At 49.5% G+C, this 22,972-nt stretch overlaps 1 protein-coding gene across 6 annotated transcripts in view; it reads left to right on the top strand.

Annotated features, from left to right (window-relative positions):
* LOC143374789 (protein abrupt) overlaps positions 1 to 22,972 on the top strand; it is a 57,063-nt gene that overhangs the window by 7,771 nt on the left and 26,320 nt on the right. For 5 of the 6 annotated variants that reach the window (XM_076823231.1, XM_076823233.1, XM_076823236.1 and 2 more), the window contains exons 2-5: positions 15,286 to 15,522; positions 15,626 to 15,832; positions 15,908 to 16,073; positions 16,233 to 16,286. In XM_076823231.1, the coding sequence (XP_076679346.1) occupies positions 15,286 to 15,522; positions 15,626 to 15,832; positions 15,908 to 16,073; positions 16,233 to 16,286 (664 nt within the window). Of the gene's footprint in view, positions 1 to 15,285; positions 15,523 to 15,625; positions 15,833 to 15,907; positions 16,074 to 16,232; positions 16,287 to 17,085; positions 18,529 to 22,972 lie in introns of those variants that run through there. The other variant, XM_076823232.1, reaches the window with a different exon arrangement.

Genomic DNA, 22,972 nt, shown 5'->3' with positions numbered 1-22,972 from the left:
CTCGCCCCGGTACAGGCTCCCCCAAACCAACGCGAATATCCGCTCCGCGTCGCGGATCAGATAAGGCTGCCCCTAAGCAGAGCCACGTATAAAACACTGCTGAACCGCGACGGGATCCGCTGCCGCCGCGAATATTCGCGTTGGTCTGTGGGAGCCTTTAAAAGAGACGTTCGCGTTCGCTCGGCGAGGAAACGAGAGGACAGGAGGGGAAAACTGCCATAAAGATCGCGGCACGTGCCGAGGCGATGCAGGGAACAGAAAATCAGGCTTGCACAATACAGCAAAGGCGGGGCCCGTCGAGAACCGTGTGGCGGGCAAGGTGCTCCATATTCTATATTTAAAAGGCGCACAGGGGACAGCTGAGACACCACGTGCGTGTGCGTGAGTACGCACGCGCCTTTACCCTCTCACGTACTCGGTCGCGGTACTTGCGCGTCTCGTCGTGTGACCGGTCGCATTTAAATTTACCAGCGACGCGCGCCGCCGTGGCGCGATACCGACACTCTCCGGTCCTCGCGCGTGTAATACACTCGTGCCGGGGAGCAACGCGGAGAGGACCGAGAGGAGAGAAGAGAGAGCATCGGCGCTGGAAATATACGGGACGGCGCTCGATCTCGTTTGTTTCCGGCGCGCGGCTGTAACGAAAACCTTAACGCCGAAGAGGGAAGGGAGCATCGCGGAAAGATGGGTTCGGCTTCTATTTTCTACGCGAACAGCCTCGGGGCGGCTCTGTTCGACGGCGATACGCTCGAATATTCGTATCATTTCGAAATCCAACGGGTAATTTACGAGCGAATAGAGAAGCTTGTACCGAGAACCGCGTGCGGTGGAAGTCTGTTGCTCCGTGCTTCTGTGAAACGAGTATCGCCGGTGCTTGAGGTATTTACGACCCATGTTTCCGGTATTAGTCGAAGTACCGCGATTCGGGGGATGTTTTCGGAGCGTCCCGACATAGAATTCGGTATTGATGAAGCCTGGGGGTACTTCTGTCGTTTCAGAGACTGTTTTGCGCTCGAGTTAGTCACCGCGAAGCTTCCGACATCATTGGGCCGAGGGGATTCTTGGCAAACTCCAAGAGTCGTGACTCAATGGGAGTTTTTTTAGTATCTCCAGGTTCGGGACGAGGATCGTCGAGTCTTCGTAACTCGAGGAGATCGCGGAGATCGCTGGAAGTGGATAGCGATCGCTGGATATGCTAGCGAGCTCTTAGGAGACTTTACGAGGGGAATGCACGATGTTCTTCGGTCAGAGATTCGGCTACACTTATACTGCGCGTCTCGTTCGAAATTGACTACTCGTAGCGCTGTAAAGTACGCGGGAAAATGCACCGCGTTTAGAGTTTAAACGAATTAAATCTCCCAAATTCAATGAAGAGATTTTGATAACTCCACGGTTCTGAATGTTGAAGCCAGCGGAAACGAGATATCGCGTACGGACTTATCAATAGCGATCTACCAGTACTACAATCGGACTCCGGAGACCTGCGGGTACGTCCGAAGTATTCTGTGTTATTCGTGGAATCGGCCGAGATAACTCGGTGCCTAATCAAACCTCGGTGCTTCCGCCTCGCAGCGTCACGGCTGTTTACGATTACGCGCGTCATGCTCAGCACACCCACGTACACTCGGCGCGGAGCCGAGTCGCAGAACGCGAGGCGAGTAATTTCTCAGCAGCCGGGTCGAGTAACGATCCGATGGTGGAAACTTACGACCGCACGATCCCCACCTAACGGCCGAGTACAACCGCATAATTGTACGGTTCAACGTTTCCCGACGAATGCCATCTGTCGCTGGACGGAAAAACGCCTCGTTACGTATTGCGATCAGTTTCGAGCCGGCCGCGGCTGCCGCTACACTTTTTCCCCGACCGTCTGGGCGGCGATGAATTACGGTGTTTGTAGGTGCTAGTGGATCTCGGTTAATTGGGGCGCGCGAGGCATGGAAACACTTCGGCTCGATTAAATGGTCGCTCCAATTGCGCAAACTTCTCCGCAGTTGGCTTCGCGATTAGTTCCCGCTCTTTGATATACTACCTCGCGGAACGCGATTATTCAACTTTCGCCGGTGTCGATCGTTTCGGGGCCTTCGGTTCCCTTGGCCCTCCAGTTTCAGAACGCCTTCGAGTCCGCGCTGCGTTAACTGCGGCAGCGGACCACCGAGTATTTCACGCTGGCAGCGGTCAGTGGAGAGACCTTCTATCGATACGCCGCGCCGGACCATGGTCGGCTCGATCCCCTGGCTGTGGATGCGGCGGCAAGAAACGCAAATGCGCGGTGCATTAAGAGCGCGTGCCTTAATGCACGCGTACGTGCCGCGTAAGTGGTTCCGCGCGGCTGTAAAGGAAAACAAGCCAGCGTTTCATGACGTTGCCCGGGATATGCGGCGTCATTTAACCCCTCTAACCCGCGTACTTCGACGGGAGAGGCCATTAATGGGCCGCGCCTAAGGCGTCGAGAACGGGGCTCGACGTTCGGATTAGAAAGACGATAGACCTGGGCTTTCTTGTCCTAATTTCTTTTCCATCGTTTCTTTTTTCCCCTCCGTCCTTTTCTTCTTCTCTCCGGCTCTCTTCTCTCCCTCTCCGGAACCCGTGTTCTCCGTGGCTGTTGCGCGAGCCACGGCGTTTGACGTACGGCGGGGAATCGAGATATACCGTTGCTGGAATTAATTAGAAATACGTGTAATCCTTCGGCAACGAAGGCCTTTTCCCCCTCGACCTGCGGCACCGGTCGCGTTGTTCACGGATAACTGGAATCGCGTCTGCGTCGGTTCCGTTAAAACGTCTGGGCTGCATTCAATGACGAATAACTAGAATCTCCTTTTTCCGCCAGGTTGATCGCAGGCATTTAATGATTGTAAATTTTATGGGCGACCTTTACTCGGCCGCCGTTGGCTCTGCATTAAAAATGAATTAAGAGAAGAAGATATCGGGCGCGATACTAGATACTAGCCTCTCTATTCTTAGCCCCCGTGTAATTAACGGCCGAACGTGGAAGAAGAATTCGTGTGCCGTGTAATTGTTAAGGAATCGTGGCTTCCAGCAACGGAATTCCTCTCCTCGATGCACGCTTTGTTTTTCAGCAGAACTGCTTTCGGAATTACAACGAAAGGAATGCAAAGGACGGGGCAATACCTCGACAATAGTAGTCCAAAGATTGAGTCGTATTATTAATCGATGAATTAATAACGGCAGCGCACCATTCTGTCGTTTACAAAGAACTTGAACTCGTTGAATTAGTAAACGCGTAATTAGCATGGACGAATGCGTTCAGCTATCTTCATAAACGCCGCGTAACGTGCTTTCATCGAACTGTAGTACAACGCTTCGTAAAATCATAAAGCCTGATTGTACACAATGCAAAAATTCACGTGGATTAAAAAGCAGAGAAAAATAGCCTTCCGTCCGATACGAGATTCGAGTTCTGTCGACAGGGGTTGCGATCGCATAAATTCAAACGAATCTAAAGAGACGCGCACCTTGAAAGCTGTTTTCCCTTCTTTTTTTTTACCAAAGTACCTCGTCAGACACTCGCTCTATTCCGCACTTTGAGCTTGATGTTCCTTAAAGCAGATTTATTCGCAGTAGAATGGAAGTTATGCCTGGCCCAAGTATCTAGTCGCCACCGGATCGTAAACAATCCCGAGCGATTTTCATAATGAAGCAACAGATGCCGAGGCGAGCGCGATTCGGTGCGGCGTAGAAAATTTCGTTTCGGGAGCGGCACGTAGCCGCGTCAAATTTAGACAGCCGTAGTACATCTGTCGACTATAATATCCATTGACTCGTCCCCGTAAGTACCCCACGCTCGTACACGCGTTCGCGCGCGCTCTCGGTATCACAGCCACGAGGGAGAGGAATATGCGTGTTGCTCGCTAGTCTTAAAATAAGACCGGCCACCGCACCGTAATAAATTTCTGCTTGCCTCCTCCTCGCCCGCGTATCGTGCGTGCGTGTCTCCCGAAGTGTCAGGCCGAGGGTAGGCGGGAAAGAGAGAGAGGGGGGGCTGGCGGTGGAATAAAAAGAAAAATTGAAGCGGCGCAGGGGCGGGGAGACGGAGAAAAGAATAAAGTGACTCAGAGAAGGATCGAAAGAAAAAAAAAACGGAGCCAACCCTATTGCTTCGAGTGCGCACCAGAAGCGTGCGCGTTACTTATAAATCTGCTCGCCAGAAGATGTTGCTATATATGTTACGATGTAATTCAAGAATTCGACTGTACGGTCCCCCTATGGCGAGACTCGCTGGCAAACGAGACACGAACTTCGGAGAAAGCCACTAAGAGACACATAGAGGCACCTTCTCCTCGTTTTTCTTCGGAACCTTCGAGTCGAATTAACCGAGGCGCACGTCTGCCACCGAGGACATTGATCTGCTCCCTGAGTGGCAGGACTACTAGCATTCACCACTTTTGTTTCCGAGCATTTTGCTGTCCAGGGTTTATAAAGATCGCCAGGAGGAGAGTTTCCATTTCGGCTCCGTAGTTCGGAAGGTGTAGCTTACCGAACTTTTCGATTTGTCCTACCTAATTTTTAAAAGTGAACAGTTAACTGAATATAAAAGAGGAAGCTTTTAAATAAATTGTACCTTATCTTATGTAGCTTTCTGCAAGCCGATTCTCTCGATATCGAAAAAGATTCAGATTACGAACACCCGTTATATTTTTCTGAATAAAGAATCAGTGCAACAGATTAGGCGCAGTCTGGAAATATTTTTTTCCCCTCAGAATATTCATGCATTCCTAGATTTAGAGGAACGTGTGTAACTTTTAATTTACGCGTGCATTGCGTTAAGTTTGACTCTGTGCTCCCTACGCGTGGGGAACATTGGAACATGGTGCAATTATCGTCGCCGGACAAACAAGACTTCCTTTGTCCCCGATTTTCTTTCGCCACTGAGTCACTATCTCGACGAAACGCAGTTTTTTCCAGAACGGCGCATACGACGGTCGTCACGCCGAGTTTCTGGGAATATTTGTTATACTGTTCGACAGCGATACATTACTTTACATTATGTCACGGAGCGTTCCTTTCCCCATTGGAAGCTCGTCGTACATATGTACCATCGAGGTGTCCATTTTTTTTTTTCGATTCTTTCCGCGTTTCTTTTTGCAAAATGCTTCTTGAAAATTCGGCTGAATCACCTGGACGGCAACGGATCGGATCACCGTTTCTGTACTTTTCCTGCGGGATCTCGAAACCGTGGTACACACCGACGCAAGTGCTGGTCTCGTCGGTTTTAATTCTCGCGACGTTACTCATCGCCGCTCATTTCAAGAATCTCACCTGAGTCAGTTCCTCGCGGTGTTTCCCCAGCTCCTACCGAAACTCTCGGATACGTATCCAGCATTGCGCCGACCTCTGACGCTCCCTCAGCATTCCGTGGTTGGACCAGCGAATCGATCGTCGAACCAGTGGCCGTTTTTCATTCCGAGCCGATTATTCATTCCCGAGCGTTACTCTGCCATTGCAACACGCGTTGCTCCTAGAACCGCGGGGCATCTAATCGGGAAATCTTATCGGAAACGGGTCGGGATTGTACGTGACCACGTTAAATTTAGTCTCCCGATTAAAGTGCTCAGGGTCTTGTAAGGCTGACGCGAATAAATCGAGATATCCCGGCTGCACGTACGCTACGCGCGCACTGAAAAATCGGTTGCAGAGGTTAAGGAGATGGAAATTCATAGGTTTCGTTGGCGTAACTCGTGTAGGTGGTGTGGAATTCACAAGAGAACGTCCGTTTCATCTGTGCCCATTGTTCCATGGCCATTGTCGCCTTTATGTAACTTTAATAGTGCGACATGTTCCTTTCGTGTTATGAATTATCGCGGAGGGTCTATCTGTCGCCCCGATCTTTTGAATATCGTCGCCTGTGTCAATGAGAAATTGGAATAGATGGGTAAAAGTCGCCGAAGCCTTAGAAAGTTGTGATTAAGTATCAGCATTTTATTAGCAGATAATCATGGCGCGAGGGGATCCCGCTTCAGCATTTCACAACCTTGTATCTGTCACAGAGCACCTCACGACTGCGTGCTATTCAGCTGTGTTCTACTTCAACTTTGCTGTATCAAAGTCTAGACGATGTGTACATTGGTTCACAGACATTCGTTCGAGCGATAGATTATTCATTGATTGAACTAAATTCGACCTGTTAACTGGGTCGTTTCATGACACCCTGTGTGCCGAAGAATACCTATTTAAAAATTATTAGACGCGACCTAACTGGTTTCACCCACAATCAATGCTGCTTATGATTTCACGAGCATAATACAGTGGAGTGTTAATTATTTATCGAATTGTTCGGAGGATGAAGCATGCACATACTTACCCAGTTTATAGGAATTGGGGTGGAGTGGGGCTAAAACTCCGGTGGGTGAAAAGTCCTGAATGCAAAATGTCCAGTCGTAAATAATCGATTGAATATTGCAGCATAACTGTGTTGATGGCAAGAGTAATGGGGAAGACCGCGGAGTCGCTAGTCGTTTTTGGACTTTCGTGCGTCTCATATGACGCCTTTGTCATTATATATAATCAAGAAGGGAAAAAAGTACGCCTTTTTGTGTTATTCGGAATAAACCACAGTTTAACTGCGTATAAGGTGAATATGTTAAGATTGTATGTTCCTTTAGTAATGTGTACATGACATTGTTTATTTCTGAATGATAATATTTTCGAGCCTATATATCAGCGAGACTATAGAGGTACCACTGGGGCAAAAATTCTCTTACTTATATTTTTTACTTATATTTTTATTTTTTTGTTAAAGAGGTCGTGTTAAAATATTAAAAAGAGTGGTTGTCTTTCTTGAAGCAAACCAATTAGTAAAGTCATAAATTATGTATATTTTTTTCCTTTTTTTATACTAAAATAATTTGAGTTTAAGAAATAAGGCCACAGTGCTTAAAAGAGAGTTATATCTTTATGTTGAGCCAAGATTATTGTGCAATTTTTTGTTCAAGCTGAAAAGGTTGCCGTAGTATTTCCTTTCAAAACTGTATACCAGAAAAATTGGTTTAATAAGTATTTGTTGATTTCAAAAGAGTTTCCTTATGTTGTTCTATGTTACACGAAAAGCTGGTTAGAAAATACACTAATATAACTCAACAAAAAATAACACTTAACCAACCACTTTGTAAAATTAAAGCATAATAGTTGTAGTTTATACAAAATATCCTCGTATATCTCTAGATTGTTATTACTAAATTTTACATAGATTTCTGTGAAAAAAACGGGACTTTCAGCCCCACCCTACCCTACACCTAAAATTACTTATTAAATACAAGAGTACTACTGCAGTAATTTGAACTTAATATATATTACGCAAAATATATGTGTACATAGTAATTATTATACCGCTACACTGGTTCCAAGAAGTGGTGGGGATAGCGATGATGCAACACTGATTCTGATAATCGAGGCGCTCGGATAATTCACGCTCCACTGTACTCGAACTTCGACGACTCAACTTAATCTATCTCTCCATTCTTCGTCCAGCTAACTCTCGCGTTATCAGAATTTTACTCTGCCTATACCCTCGATATCATTCTCAAATCTCCCGCACTTCCCCATTCGTAGAAGTGTACCGAATCTCTCGATCAGTAGCCTATCGAGACGCAGCCGGTCGTTGCACACTCTTCCCCCCCGGATAAATCTCCGTGCATGGATCTGCTCTGGCGTGCACGGACACCCGCGTCGCTTACAAGCGTGAAATAGACGCGTGCACGTATAATTACGCTCGCGTACACCTACGTCGCGCGTACATCGTGTAACGATCCGTTAATAACGTTACCGTTAACCGCGCATTAGTGGTCACCGTGGCTATTTGCATATCGGATCGGTAATTTCCATCTGACGCCGGCCGGGTAGCTGGCCCGTGTGTGTTTTGCCGCGTACGTGCGCGCGTGAGAGCACGTGAAAACACGAAGGCCGTGTAAAGCGTTGGGGCCGTAGAGCGCGCGCGCGCGCTTACCCCTCGCTGCGAGCACCTACGTGCGCCATTACGGAGAACGTACGGTGATTTATCCCGGACGTACGGCCGAATCGAAAGCGTCCCGATCCGAAATGGATATATCCGCGTGTACGGACGCGCGTGAATTTAAAATGCGCGAAGATCGGCCTTCCAGATAGCCGGAATAACAGTACGTTCCACTGGTAACTATCAATTACATCCTCCGCTGCTTGCCGCGGGAATATCGAGAGATTAGACGTTCGAAATATGTGTTCCCGGTTCCCTCGCCGCTTTGAGCAAACCGATCCACGGCATTTGGGACGTACGCGGCCCGAGGAAGGGGGAGCCGCGACGCGGAGGAGCTCTTAGAGATGGAGCTGGGGTCAAAATGTGGGGGTCACTGTCATTCTTAAAATATTACTCGCTGGCGGTACAGAATTTCATAGTGCCTCGAAACCTCCGCGGTTTGAAAGGAAAGCTGACACACGCGCGCCGCGTACAAAGATGCATTCCGCACCCTTCGGTCCTTCAGTCGTGCATCGTGAAGCACCTGGTTCCACGCAACCGGATGCCAGAGGTGTGAATGTGAGCGGGCATAATTTGTTTTCGTATCCACCTATTCATTATATTCGCTGAATTTACTGTGTCCACTCCGTGGGATCTCTATCTGCTCCCACTTTCGCTAAACTGATGCAATGGAACACAGTTTCAGGACGTGTTTCTTCCTAAAAAAAAAAAGAAGGTTCCTGCTCCGATCATCCCAAAAACTGGCGCATGAATCCACGTCGCCGAGCCCCAAGTGTCTCCCCTTTGACCATCCGGTGTCATCCCTAATCACCCCCCCAGTGATAATTTCATTTCCAGTCGCTCGTTGCGGATTGCACGTTGCTGCTGGCTTCTTCATATTTTAAAATATCTTGCCTCCCACCGCTCCCCGGTACATCTAAATATATACTTTACCGCGGGTGCTCGTGTCAATTTGCGGCAACACGGAATGCACCGTAGAGAGAGAGCGAGAGGGCGAGCCCGACGCGGAGCTGGACTTTTCTATTCCGCGTGACAGGCCGGGGCTGCTCATCGTGTCCCATTCCTTCGTTCGCGGCCGGTTCACGCGCGTATTTAATTTCCCTGCGGCATCCGAGTCGCATTTGTCCCTCTCTCTTTCTCCAAGCGCCTCTAATAAGCCTTCGTGCATTCTCGTTTTTCGTTAATGCGGCGTCTATGCACACGGTGCACTCGCATTACGCTTAATGTCGCACGGCGCGGCCAAGCCAGCCGGCGGGAGTCCGTCGCAGTTGCACATGCGGCCAGCAAATTATCGCCCGGTATATTATTGTGCTGCGTGTGCGTATAAACGCGTCTCCGTCCTCTTTCGACGTACCCGTCCGTTCGTCTTTCTCTTTTTCACCTTTTTTCTTCCCCCGCCGCGTTTCTCCTCTCTCTCTCTCTCTCTCTCTCTCTCTCTCTCTCTCTCTCTCTCTCTCTCTCTCTCTCTCTCTTTCTCTCTTTCTCTCTCTTTCTCTCTCTCTCTTTTTCTCTCTTTCTCTTTCTCTCTCTCTCTCTCTTTTTCTCTCTCTCTCTCTCTCTCTCTCTCCCTCTCTCGCCTCTCTTTTTCTTCCCGTTCTTTTCCGTTTGCTCCCCATCCGTCCGTTCGCGCGAGCAACCGCGTACGAGCCAGGCGAAATGACGATGGTCGCGCGTGTACCGAGAGACACATTATACCTCCTGTGTATTTTTATCAACGGAAGTGCGTAGTTGTACGTGCGCGCATTCCTGCACAGCCCGCGCCTGGAAAAGCGACGCAGAAGAAGGAGAGGGAGCCGGTGAAACGCGGCAGGCGTAGGTATATTTCTCGTTCCCGCCATTGTCGCCGACACAGCGTCACGTGTTGACAGAGCCACTCGATGCATTCGCGTATTTTTCTTTTATAAGATCCCGCACGATTTTCTGAGCTCCTCGCTGTTCCACCAGCTCCGTCAAACTGCACGGGTTGAATGTTCTTCCGAGCTGCAAGGGGGTTATAATTTTCATCTATGTATTTTGTTTGGGGCCAAGCAACTGTAGCGGTGATCAGGATATTAAAGATGACGCTGTGGTTGCATCGTTTATAATGATTTTTCAGTGTTTAATAAATCCGGGACGGGGGTTTCCTTCGGCCATCTGCCGCGCAGGCATTTCAACCCGCCCAGGAGCTTCCACATGCGCGACGGAATCAATCGATTCCAGCATCAGGCGTCATTATCGTTATCGCTATCGCGAGCGTATTCCCCAGTGTCTATTTACCCATTGTGCTTCCAAGGGGGGAGGCCGACGGTGGTGTGTGGGGTCGGCTCCAGGCGTGGAAAGAAAACGGGCGGTCTACGTGCGGCCAGTTGTTTGATCGATACTCACTCCCCCGCCTGTTATCTCGCGATTTGACTGCTTAATGCGAGGAAAGCTTAAAACATGCGTCAGTAAAACATCAACTATCCAGATAAGCAGATAAGGGGGTCGCGTGTGTGCACGCGTGAACCACTTGTCCGTGTGATTCGCTCGCAGCCGGCGGGGCTGCGTGTGTGCCTCGGCGAGCGGATATGTTTCGCGAAGCCATGACGGCTGCGCGTTCACTGCATAACCGGATCAGAAACCATGCAATCGTATCTACTTTTCTACTTACGCTTTAGTTGGGGTGCTTCGCCTACATGCGATCACGATACACCCACGACGCGCGATTACGAACTTTTTTTTCCTCTCCTTTTCCCGGAACCCTTCGCCCTCCGAGCGAGGGGTCTGGAGTCACCTGAAATCGCTCAGGGGTCCGAGAATCATCGTTAGCGTGGTGAACTCAGCGTGAGCTAGAATTCCATCTGTGAATCATTTCCTTCGATCGCGAGGGTTGCAATCTGCAATTCATTTCAGTTGCGCATTGCTGAGGATCGTGAAACGAATTAGAACACCCACGAGAATGTACATGGACAAGACTAAGGGAAGATCCCCAACCTGGAAATTCCAAAAATTATGAAGCTTTGGGGATTTGAATAGAGATATATAGGTGTGTATTACGCAATTTCTTTTTGCTGCCCAAATTCTCTCTGAGGAGGGGAAAATGGTCCCTGAAAATACAGCTGTTTTCTGATTTGGTGTTATAACTCGCGGACTGTAAGGGATAGAATAAAAGTTTTAAGGCAGAAGTTACTTATTTTAATTAGGACTATTATTGGGTAACTTACAGTTCTTATAGTTCGCGAGTTATGACACAAAATCGGAGAATAGACGGACTTTCAGGGGCCATTTTTACCTCCCCAGAGTGAATTTAGGCAGCAAAAAAAAAATTGCGTGATACATATCTATATATCCTGTACATATCCCCGAAGTTTTATAATTTTTTGAATTTTTGAGTTGGGCATCCTCCCTCGTGAGTTTCTACGTGTGACGTCTTACTAATTTGAAATATTATTATTATTATTATTATTATTATTATTATTATTATTATTATTATTATCATCAACGGGAAATCCTTTAGAAAACAGAAACATAATATAACAATTAATTGAAGGAGAAATAACACAGTCTGGTAGCTTCAACACATATCACATCTACTCAGGTGACAGTTGTACGGACAAACAGCACAGTAATTGATTCCGGAAAGACTCAAGCGACACAAAAAGCAAATCTAATTTAGCAAGGCAAACAAATCTAATTTTGCTTCCCCCATTGCCCGGTTTATGGGAAAATAAATGTGGGAAAGAAATATGATTTTCCTAAAACTCAGAGTCCCTTAACATCATTGTCGAACCCTGTTAGTATACCAACGATACATTCTCCGCGTTGAAGCAGTAATTCCTCTGATTTTTCCGCGACGATTCGCATCCGCCGTCGTGTCCGCCAGGGATTCGCGTTCAGCGATGCCAGATAGAACCGCGAAACGTGGGAAACCTCTCGCCCGCTTTATTACGACGCTTTTGTAGTCACGCTCGCGCGGCGAAAGAAATTTTCTTCGAACCGGCGCACTACCTCCCGTGTATCACTAGGTAACAACCGCTACGGCCATAATTTCCTAGCCACCTGTAACCGATCACGGTGGAATCCAGAGCGTCCGCTTTCTAAAAACCGTAAGTAATGCAGGAAGATCGTTCGATCGATTAAAGAGCCGGCCGAGGGATCGGCTGGTTCTTGCGCCGCCCTGCTCGTGATCGAGCCGACTCGATAATTGATTAATGGAAATAAAGGGGTGCAGAAACGTATGGGGACAATGAAGGCGAGCACCGGGGAATAAAACTTAGATCGGAATGTCGGCTGAAATAACCAATTACCTCCGACGTTTTATCCGCTAAACGGTCTCGAAACGAGTCTGAGAAGACTCTCCAGGCGCTTTTATTGGAAAGCGCGCCGCAGCGGAATTGTGGAATATTGCGTTGAAATCGTCGGATGTTTTTTAGAATAATCGATTGCTAATTAGCTCGAGTCTGAGCACAGGGTGCTCTTAATGCAAGGAAAACAGTAGGAAGATATCCGTGGAAAAGAGGCAACTATTCCTGCCTGGCTTCGCTGCAACTTCTTTTCTACTTTACTCCCCTTTGAAGTTGCAAATACTTGTGACTTTTAAACCACCATTATCCGTTCCAAAAACTCTTCCGAGCAAAAAGAGTATCGTATAATCTGCTGTAATCGCTGGCTGCCGCTTTGATGCGAGTTCCAAGAAGAGAGGAACGTGCAAAAATACCGCGGCATAATGTCAATTATTCGCTCGGAATCGCCAGTCAACACGGCAGAAACGTAGTTTTCCCTTGTCGACGGAATGCGTGCGCGAAATATAATTCCCGGTTCGTGGCGGCACGTTGCGCGAGTATTATTACGTGTCCCGGCATCGACGTGTCTAATTACCTTCGATTCAATTTCTAAATTACGTCGTCGACACGCACCTCCGAGTGAAACGGCGAGCGCCGCTGGGGGGAGCAACGAGAACGAAACGAAGAAGGATATCGTTCACCCGATGAATCGGTCGCGGAGCCGACGGCCATTCTCCCAGTCGTCTGCGACGCCCCGGCGTCCATACAATTAATTATTGACCCGTTTTAATCGTGTTAGGTCTAATTAGCGGGGAAGGGAGTCCGTCTGAAAGTTGTTAATTAAATTGGTTAATGCGATAAAGGAGTCCACGACGGAGTTCTCTCTGTTCCCTTTCCTCTTCTCGCTTCTTTCCGCACCCTCCAACCCTCGCCGGAATTTCCGCCGCGGACACTTCCAGGGCAGTGATTATTTCCAATTGCACCGAGCAGCGCTGAGCCGCGCCGATCGAAGCCCACCCATTTCGCGACCGAATGAAGTCGCTGCGACGACTAATGCCGGCTCGCTTTCTGCTGCAATGTTTACGCCGCCGCTTGTATCGTAATCCCCATTGAGGTGGCCGCTAGAATAACAGCTTCGATCCAACGGTTATCATAATTCCGCGGCGCGTGTGTTTTCATACGATTACGCCGGACCCCGGGGACAGTGCCGGGAGGAATACCAACGAAATAATTTCTAAGAATAATTACGCTAAAATAGAACCAGCTAATCGTTGACGGTGCTGCATTGCCACTGCGCGATACTGTTAACAGGCTGGTGTTTACGAAATCTTATTCGTGACTAACACTGGCGTATCTGCGCTCTTGAATCATGTATATTATTTTAGTCGCGGATCATTGAAAAGTGTCTGGTAATTACGAATACGAAGTATCGTTCATTGCAGCACTGTCGCTCGACGCTGAGTAAGTCTGCAGCCTAGGAGCGAAATTTGAGGGGCGGCAAATTTTGGGCGGGGAGAATTGAAAAATGTTGACACACGGAGGCTCGAAACAACTTTAAAAACGGTTCACTTTTCTTTTATATAATTTAGTGAATTGATTTTAAAATTGTCTCGACTCTTCTAAATTAACCCTTAACTGGTATCCTGGGGTCAGTCATGACCCCAAGCACGCAAGGTTCACTGCAAAATATTTGGTTGTCTAAGTTTGTAAACTGAATTTCTAATTAATTTGATCATAATAGTTTAACTTTCTACGTATCTATTATTTTATACATTACCTACGAACAAAATAGGCATTCATAGAGGTTGATCTAATGTCGACTTTACAAATTTCTGTGTCCTTTTTTATTTGGGGTCTGCCACGACCCCAAGATAACAGTTACGTTTGAAAAAACAGTATACCAGTTAAGGGTTAAAATAGTTGATGATATTTCGCGGAAGGGGCGGCAAACGCTTGTTAGCTTAGGGGCGGTAAAAATCTCTAAACCCACGCTGCCTTTACGTTGCGTTCGCGATGCCCTGCGGTTGTTTCCAGGTATGCTACTGTCTTCAATTCGGCAGGGCGAATGTTCCTCATCCCGCATTGAGACCGCTCCGAACGTCCACGCGATACAATTTTCAGACCGAATCGCGTTGCCCGGTCTGGCGAATACTCCTTTCACGGCGCGAAAAAAAGGTGCTCGAGTCGATCGACGGCATCGAGTTTCAACCGGTCAATACGCCAGTCGATATTACAAAACCTGGAACGGTTATAAGTGCTCCGTAAGCCGATAGCGGTCGACAATAACAAATATTCCCGCGCACCATTCCCAGTGCGCTTTACCGTATCGCCGATTCGGAATGTATCGATAATCGAACGAATGAGCGACTTGGTTTTCCTTGAGATCCCGGGCCCCCCAGTGCACGCCTCGCGCGTTCCACGCGTGCTCTCGCGGACTAGTTCACGAAACGTTGCGTGTATTATACGACGACTCTCGCCTCGCCTCGAAATAACCGTGATGGCGTTATGGAAGCCCCCCGCACGCCGGCGGTCATTAATTATAATTAATATCGGCGCCGATAATGGCGGGCAGCACTCCGTATATTGCCGGGACATACATCGCGGTGAACGCCTCTAACGTGTAAGTGCGCCCCGGCGTATAGAGCGTCGTCCATATAAATTTCCATCTTCCATCGGGAGAGATGATCGTTCCCGTTTATAGGCAGGCCGTTATACGAGTAGTCAATTTGTAGGCTCGTCAGGGCATCGGTGAAAAAGGAAAGGAACCGGGGGATAGCCAGCGCGCCCCCGTGAGTCGTTAAACGCGGGGCAAAAGATATCGACGACGTGGATTAAATGTCGCTCGTTATACGTGCGCAGGTTGTAAATCGTCGTTGTAAATCAATTGGACCGGGGGCCCGCTGGTCCGCGCTGCCTGATAAATAGGATTAACTGATTTACATGAACGAGATTCGTCCGGTAGACATCGATCATAATCAACGCTGGACAGCGCAATCTACAATTAATTTACCCTGCTCCGTGGACCGTCTGACGTTTTCCCTGAATCACCGGTCCCTGCGCTTCTTCTCGTTCCAGGCCAACCCATGCCAGCACCCGATCGTGATCCTCAGGGACGTCGCGTCGTCGGACATGGAGTCCTTGCTGCGCTTCATGTACCACGGCGAGGTGCACGTGGGTCAGGAGCAGTTGGCCGCGTTCCTCAAGACGGCGCAGATGCTCCAGGTCCGAGGCCTAGCTGACGTGAACAGTGGTGCCGCCACCGCCAAGATCCCACCCCCTTCGTCGTCCGGCGGTTACAACGGTAGCGCACCGGTGAGTGTTTGTTTCAAAGTATTTTAAACCAATCGAAGGGCGATCTGCTGTGGTGTTCACGCGTCGCGACGGACGAATCATTCGATGATGTTGCGCTCGACAGGCGACGCCGCGCAATCCCTGGCAGGACAACGGCAGAGGAGACTTAAACGAGAGTGGTCTGAGCCCACCACCGGAGAAGAGACCCAGGAGCAACAGCCCACCCCTTGGTAATCACGTGGAGCCGAAGTCGGACCTTCAGGAGTCACTGTTGGGCCAGGCTCTGGAGGGAGGACCCACGATACACACGACACCCACAAATAACGTGCAGGTAGGGCCAAGAACCGTTGATTCAGCAGTCTTTGTCGCGTCTCGGTGGAAGAGGAAGAGTTATTGTTGATCGTAGGCGCAGTCCACTGGCGAGGACTCGAATTCAATGTCGGACAACGAGGAGGACATGTCGAACAATGACAGCATCTTGAACTCCGTGAAGACCGAGCCGAGCGACCTCTTGAATGACTCTATGGAACACCACCGTAACTCGTTTCCTGCGGCGCTATTGGGGATACCAGGTAATGGCCCAGCTTCTATTTAGGATTCTTTAATGGCTTCTTCAGAATTTTTCGTCCACTCTTTTCATCCGAAATTCATCCACTTCTTTAGAGTCATTTGCAAACTCGCCTCTTGTATAAGGCAGATATGATGATCGTGGTTGTTGATGATGATTGCAGGACTGATACCAGGGCCATCCGGGATCCACGCGGCGAATCAGGATCCGAACTACGGTAAGTGATCAGAGCAACGATTCAATTTCACAGTTTATTATACGATTTCGTAGCCCAGAACTAGTATCCTCCCGTCGTTCCCTCAAGACTCTGGTCTCTCGTTGTTGCGTTGAATGCATGGAACTCTCGTACCTCTCACAACCCTGCATCCCCTTGCCCGACTATAACCCCCCACCCCCCAACCCCCAACCCCCCGAAGGGAAACATGGTGAGCAACGTATTGCGGAGCCGCGCCTCCGACGGCTCTTCGGGTTCGTTCGCCAAAATATCGATTCCCTTCTGAGAAAAAGGCTGCAGTCGCTAGAACATTGTTAGGGTTGCCATGCAAAAAGCTTGACTCTTTACTCGAATTCTTAACCGCCCTTCGAACCTTGCTATGGCTAACGAATCGACGAGGCACGAACACGAACGACCGTTTAAAATTGTTCGTGGAAAGACGAGAGGGTGGAGGTGCGTGGAAATGGCACTGAAGATGGATAGAAGTACGTGTTACAGGCATAAACACGGGTGGAAGGCAAAATTACCCGAACTCTCGATGTAAAAGTGTCTCCTTCGTATGAGAATCGAATACAATCTAAAGCAGTCGACGATTCGACGATAGAATCAGGGGAGGACACGCAAATCGGGGGAGGGGAACAGCGTTTGCTCGGGGTAAAGAGAACCCAGATGAGATCGAAACGAAAATAAAAAAAAAAAAATAAAAAAAAAAACGAAGGGCTGTGGGAGGAAGAGAATATTGATTAGTGTTTAAGGGATCGTACGAGGTTGGCTGAGGACTGACATTGGCTGGTGGTTCCAGGGCGATGGCAGCCCTCTGGAGGAGACGGTTCAAGCTCGAGTTCCGGTTGGTTGCCGGGCACGTCCTCCACGACGAACGACCACGCCGGGTCCGGAACCTACCAGAGCGGTGCTGACAACTCGAAAGGGCAGGATCTCTCGTCTCTCCTCCAGCAGCATCATCATCACCACCACCTACACGCCACCAGCCAACCGTCGCAGCAACACGCCCTCAATGCCTTGAACTCCTTGAACTCCCTCAACAGCCTCAATACCGAGCAGCTCACGATCATGCACCAAAAGCTCCAGAACAATCTGCAGAGCTTGCAGCAGCAGCAAACGGTCCCGTCGAAAGGCGAGCTGAACCTGATGCTGCAGTCGTGCGCGAAGGAGAAAATCGAGAGCATGGCGCTGCTCCAGCAGCGGCCGCAACGTCGCTTTCACCCCCAGCCGCACCACCAAACAGACACCGGGAATCTCACCGGCAAGCCGAAGTGTCCGGAGTGCGGGAAAATCTACTCGAACAATTCCAACCTGAAGCAGCACATCGTGAACGTGCACACCGTTCAGACGGAGTACGTGTCCTGCCACGTGTGCAGCAAGCAGTTCAAAACGAAGCAATACCTCCAGATACATCTGCTATCTATGCACGGCATTAGGAAGCGGAAAAGTTACCCGTTGTATCAGATACACACGCACAGCCAGAGGCAACCGGTGCCGTCGCAACTTTCCGCCGGCCAGCAGTCGCAGCAGCAATACTCGGCGCCGGACCGATGGTCCGAGGAGAAACAGTGACTGGAACGCGCGCCCTGTGTGTCGTTGTTCGATCAAAGGATCGTGCTCTCCCTCGAGAACGATCAGGGGTGACCAACGGGTTCGATTAAAGTGGATGCTGGCGTTGAATCTGCGTTCACGCTCGACCCTGTCCAGACCCGAGAAATAGCTGCACCTGGTCGACAGCAAAGAGCGAACGAGACCTCGCAATAATCTTCGCGGCGGTTCAATGTACATAGGATGTAAAATTGTATAGGGGAGTTATAGGCAGCGTTCGCGTGTCCCGCCTAAACGTTCGGCAGATATCATTTTACCGTTTCTTTTCGCCGGATAGTTAGGATTAAAGGGTGGAGGTGGCGATAGGCAAGAGGAGGCGAAAGAGGGTGCTGATACACGAGGATTGGCCGACCCATTTACGTATTGTACCGCAGTGCGCAGCCAATCCTTCGGGGCTGCGATAAGTAAGCCTCCCCGATTGGACTAGAGAGGGGCATTCTTGAGATTCTCCTTGAAATTCTCCTCGCGGAATTCTTATCGGTATAAATGGCACAATCGGTGAAAGAAGGATGCGTCGGCCTCGTTCCATCGAAAGAAAGTCATTCACAGGAGGGACGACGATAAGGCCGTTATTCACCCCTTTTGTACCATTCCTTTTTTCGGCGGAGGCCGATGAATAGAGGATCACGAAGAATGAGCTCGAGTACTAATGGAGGTAAATTTCAATCCGATTCCTCTTTCACGGTAATTCCTTCCACCTTGGGCAGAAGTCTCGCGGAGAGAGCGAAGCGGGGCGCAATTGGTACGGGGTCGAAATTCGTCGATGCACACCAGAACGGGGGTGGAATTATTTTCGACCGTGCGCGGACCGAGCTGAATCTCCGATTTGGGGCGCGATTTTATTTCAGACAATGTTTGACTTGGAACGTGCCCTCCCCGGGCTGCTTTTAAAGTATTGACGCGGTGGCTTGAAACGGGGGTAGGCTAGAAATGCAGCGTGTCCCATTTGCTCCGTCGCCTTTCCGTCTTGACGCGTTCACATTCCCGTGCAACGTGTGCGGGAACGCAACGTACACACGTACGCGACGAGTGCCCGCGCACATTTAGGCTCACGGAATTACGAGGCAGAAAGAGATAGAGCGGGTTGTATTGATCTCGAGGATTCAACAAACAGCACCTAGTGCCTCCCGCTCCTTCCTCTCTAACTTCACCTTACTCTTCCACCCTCGGCCTCCTCACCCTCGTTTCGTGCGTTCTCCACGTACTCCGTACCATTCGACTCGTCTCGTGGATGAAGTTTGACGAGGGCGTGCAACCACCCCCCTCGCGAACGATAGTTCTCTGCCATCTTATTGTGGGACGTGAGCTGCCACTTATGTGTATCGCTTAACCCATCGGTGCTCGGATGTTCGTTCACATCTTTAGTACTATTATAGGTATTTTTGTGCCATTTCTCTGCACTCCTGGTGCTGCGGAAAGTATGTTTGATATAGTAGAGATGGAGGGGTTGGAAGTGATGCAGATGAGGGTGGCGATTTCTATATATACAGAGGGAGAGTAGACTTTATTAATGATAGCATAAGATAATGGCAATAATAGTACCAATAAGACCCTATCAAGGTTTCTCTCCAAAGCAATAAACTACTGCATTCTGCTTGAGGACTGATTCAGTCAACTGCGGATGTCAGTGGGAAGTGATAGTAGAATAAAATATGATTTTCAAGACTGGGTATGAAATAAACCATCGCCGATAAACGTCACGATTAGATCATACCGCACGAGGGTTGCAGCCTTCATCCCTAAAATCCAACAACCGATTTCTTCATCCCTCCTCCAGTCTTACAGTGACAATAAGCCTTCGCAATTTATCGTTCAAATTACCGAGAGCATTCTCATCTAAAATACATCCTACGTAGCTCGAAGAATTAGTTTCCATACATCCATATGTCGAACCATCCGTCGTTAATGGTCGGGGGAGAGTGTCTGCCTTGAATCGACAGATATCGCCGTCTTTCGAGGGTGAAGAGCAGAAAGTTGCCCGAGACACGCGATACTCGCTCCTACGAGCATCGACCACGCGATGTGCTAGCTCACGATCGGGCCTATCACCCTCATTGCGAACCCCTGGCAAAACAAACCCTGCCGGCTTATCCAATTCCACGGTATTTCCACGAATCTCTTCCATCTCCTGTCTTCCGTGCTACCCAACCCTGACGCTCGTACTTCCGACGTAAATGGAGGTGGAGACTCGCATTTGTTCCCGCCACCCTCCAGCCCCCCCCCCCGGACGCCTAACCCTTCTCCAGTCGCCCACACCCCCAACGTTTTTGCTCCACCGTTCCTTCTGCCTTCTTCGTTTTTACCTTCAGCCAAGCAATCCCTGCCATTCAACCGCTCGTGGTTGGCTCGTGTTCTCCTCGCCCCGTGGCATCCGCGTGAAACCCCGTCATCCCTCCCCCGCCCTCGCCTGAAAGCTAGGGGTCTGGCGCTAAAAGCACTCGCGAGAAACACTCGGCTTTCCGTCCGAGAATGATGAAACAGGTTCACTTTCCTTGGCTTTTCAAAGTAGCAGAGTGACCTAAAAACGCGACCACATTTTCTTGGGAAAAAGGGCGAGGCTCTAGTGAGGCAGTCACTTAATCGTAATCGTCCGTAATCATCTCATGACTCATCTTTCTTGGCGTTAGCCACGACTACTTGAGCACCGCCTTTTAGCTCGCTGGAGGGACCATTATTTTTGGAATTGCTTGTTGAAGTTCTTTTTTTGGGGGTGAGGGGGGAGCGAGAATATTAGACGAGGCTGCAGGAATTAGATTCGGGGGACGTGTAGGATCGCAGGAAGCAAGTGTGCTCGAGATTTTAGGCACAGGAGAGCCGTTCGAGGGGAAGTCTCGAAAGTTTTCCAGAACTTCTGCCCGCGGGCTGTCGCGTTCTTTCTCGGCGACGCTGGAGCCCGAGAAAATTGCTAGGTTTCCGGACCAGCGGTCCGTGGCGGGGGCGTTTCTCTGGAAGCGCTGTTCAAAGATGGAAACGAAGTTCCAAGATGAAACTTCATAGTTTCGGGACATGCTCATAGAACAGGAATGGTTTCTCCGGGAAGTTTCTTGGCAGGCAACGGGGACCAGTTTCCAGTTACACTTAACCCCGAGAATTCTAAATTTTAATCGCCGAAACGGAATTATACCCGACCCTCTTTTATTGCACGTGACTTTATCGCCCGTCATCAGACTCGCAATCCCAGCGTCGAAATCGACTCTCGATTCAGTCCTCCCTGCAGATTAGGGTCATCTATCACTCGGATTCGATCGGGATAGCCGCGCCATTCGTTTCGGTTCTGGCTGGATTCTTATCAGCCTGACGAGTTCCCTCGATAAGGGCGTGTGTCTTTGGCCAGAGTTCCGCCGCGTGCGCGATATCCTTCGACATATATGGGGGCGAACTTGGGGAGATTCTTGAAGAATCCTAAGGGAGGGTACTCACGATTGCTCGAGCGTTTCTTCGCGGAGGGCCAAGCATCTTTGGTACTTCTCAGCTTATACGTGAAATATAACTCTGGGAAACTTCTCTGGAAATAACTTCTTGGGTCCTGTATTTCTTCTGTATCATCCTCTTTCCGTTCTCATTCTTCAAGCTCGCTAGTCCACTCTTCTCTATCAAATATTTGAAGATATCGAAGATCACAGTCGATTGTCCGCAGAAAATGGGACCTGCCTCGTGAAGTAATAGAGGCAAAGAGAAAGAGGAACAGGAAATGAGATGGGATATTGTGGCTCACTTCGGTGGCGACGATCAGATACATTGGAGGTTTAGGGCTGCCCGAGAGAAAGATGGCTGCTGGGTCATGGGGCGGGCTAGTGGTGGAATAAAAATGGGATTTTGCGCGATAAGCAGACCAACGGGACGAACGCACAGCGTCGAGTTCAAATGTTTTTCCTACCTCGCCCTTCGATTCGTACTTTTTGTCTCCGCGATTTTTTCCTCTCGTCCTCCACCTCGTCCCCGAATCCACTATCTTTTTGGTTTCCTGCCTCCTTAATGTCTTGGAATCCCCTTATCCCTGGTCCTTACCCTCGCCGAAGCCACGTGTTGGCTGTGCGCGAGGGAAACGGAGGGTTGGCCGAGCCGAAGGTCGGTTCATCGTATATTGCGTCGTTCGGACAAATGACAATTGCAATTCCCTTTTGGAATCCATCGCATTAGTCTCCCGTCCCCGACGTTAAATTGTTCGACTGCTGCGCAGAGCTGTCTATTTCTGTCTCCCGGCGATATTTTCATAGGAAAATGTGGGCGGAGGAATATGTAAACCGAAGGGAGGTTATTCTACGTGAAAAGATGTATCGAAAACATACAGTGTCATTTGTTAGCACGAGCCTCCCTCTTCGGCGAAATCGATCCTGAACGCGAACGTAGCACGTATACACTCCACACGCGTTCTATTTTCTCGAAGCCCCCCAGCTTCGTATGAGAAAACTGTCCTCCACACTTCCGACGTATTGTTTCATAAAACATCGCCTAGCGGGATCAATTATCCCGCGACAGCTGCTACTGTCTCAGAACCACTCGACCGAACATCACCGCGAGAAGCAATGACAAGAAGGGAACGACGAGTTACAAACGTCCAACGCCCGCCAAGTTACATCTTTTACGAGTTATCCGCCGCAGACAACGACCCCGTCTCGCGGCCACGAAATTACGAAAGTTTGGCGCGCAGCATCGGGGAAAATGACGAATCGAGCGCGCCTGGAGCTCCCCCACGTGTCGCATGGCCCAAGACTCGGTATTCCGCCCGCGCTCGCTCCATATTGCTCTCACGGACGTTCGTTTTATTCCCGTTCCATCGATCCCGCGAAACGAAACGACAGGCGCAGGGCGAAGTTGGTCCCGCGAGGCGGTTTCATAACAAAACCAAAGCACACGGCGGCGCAGCATCCCTTTCCGATCGTCCTCCAAGTTAATTAAAGAAACTCAATCCTCCGCGCGGGACCGCCTTAATTAAATTACATTACCATCGACGTTTTTCATCCCCCTTTGGCGAGACACTGCCGCGAACACGTCTCGGAGGCTCCGCTCCCCCTGGCGTATCATCCGTGCACAGGCATCCGTGAATGCTCGTCTCGCCTCGAGCGTATCGATTGTTC

This window comes from Andrena cerasifolii, chromosome 11 (assembly GCF_050908995.1).
Source record: "Andrena cerasifolii isolate SP2316 chromosome 11, iyAndCera1_principal, whole genome shotgun sequence".
NCBI lineage: Eukaryota > Metazoa > Arthropoda > Insecta > Hymenoptera > Andrenidae > Andrena > Andrena cerasifolii.
This window is presented reverse-complemented; position numbering and strand designations above follow the sequence as displayed.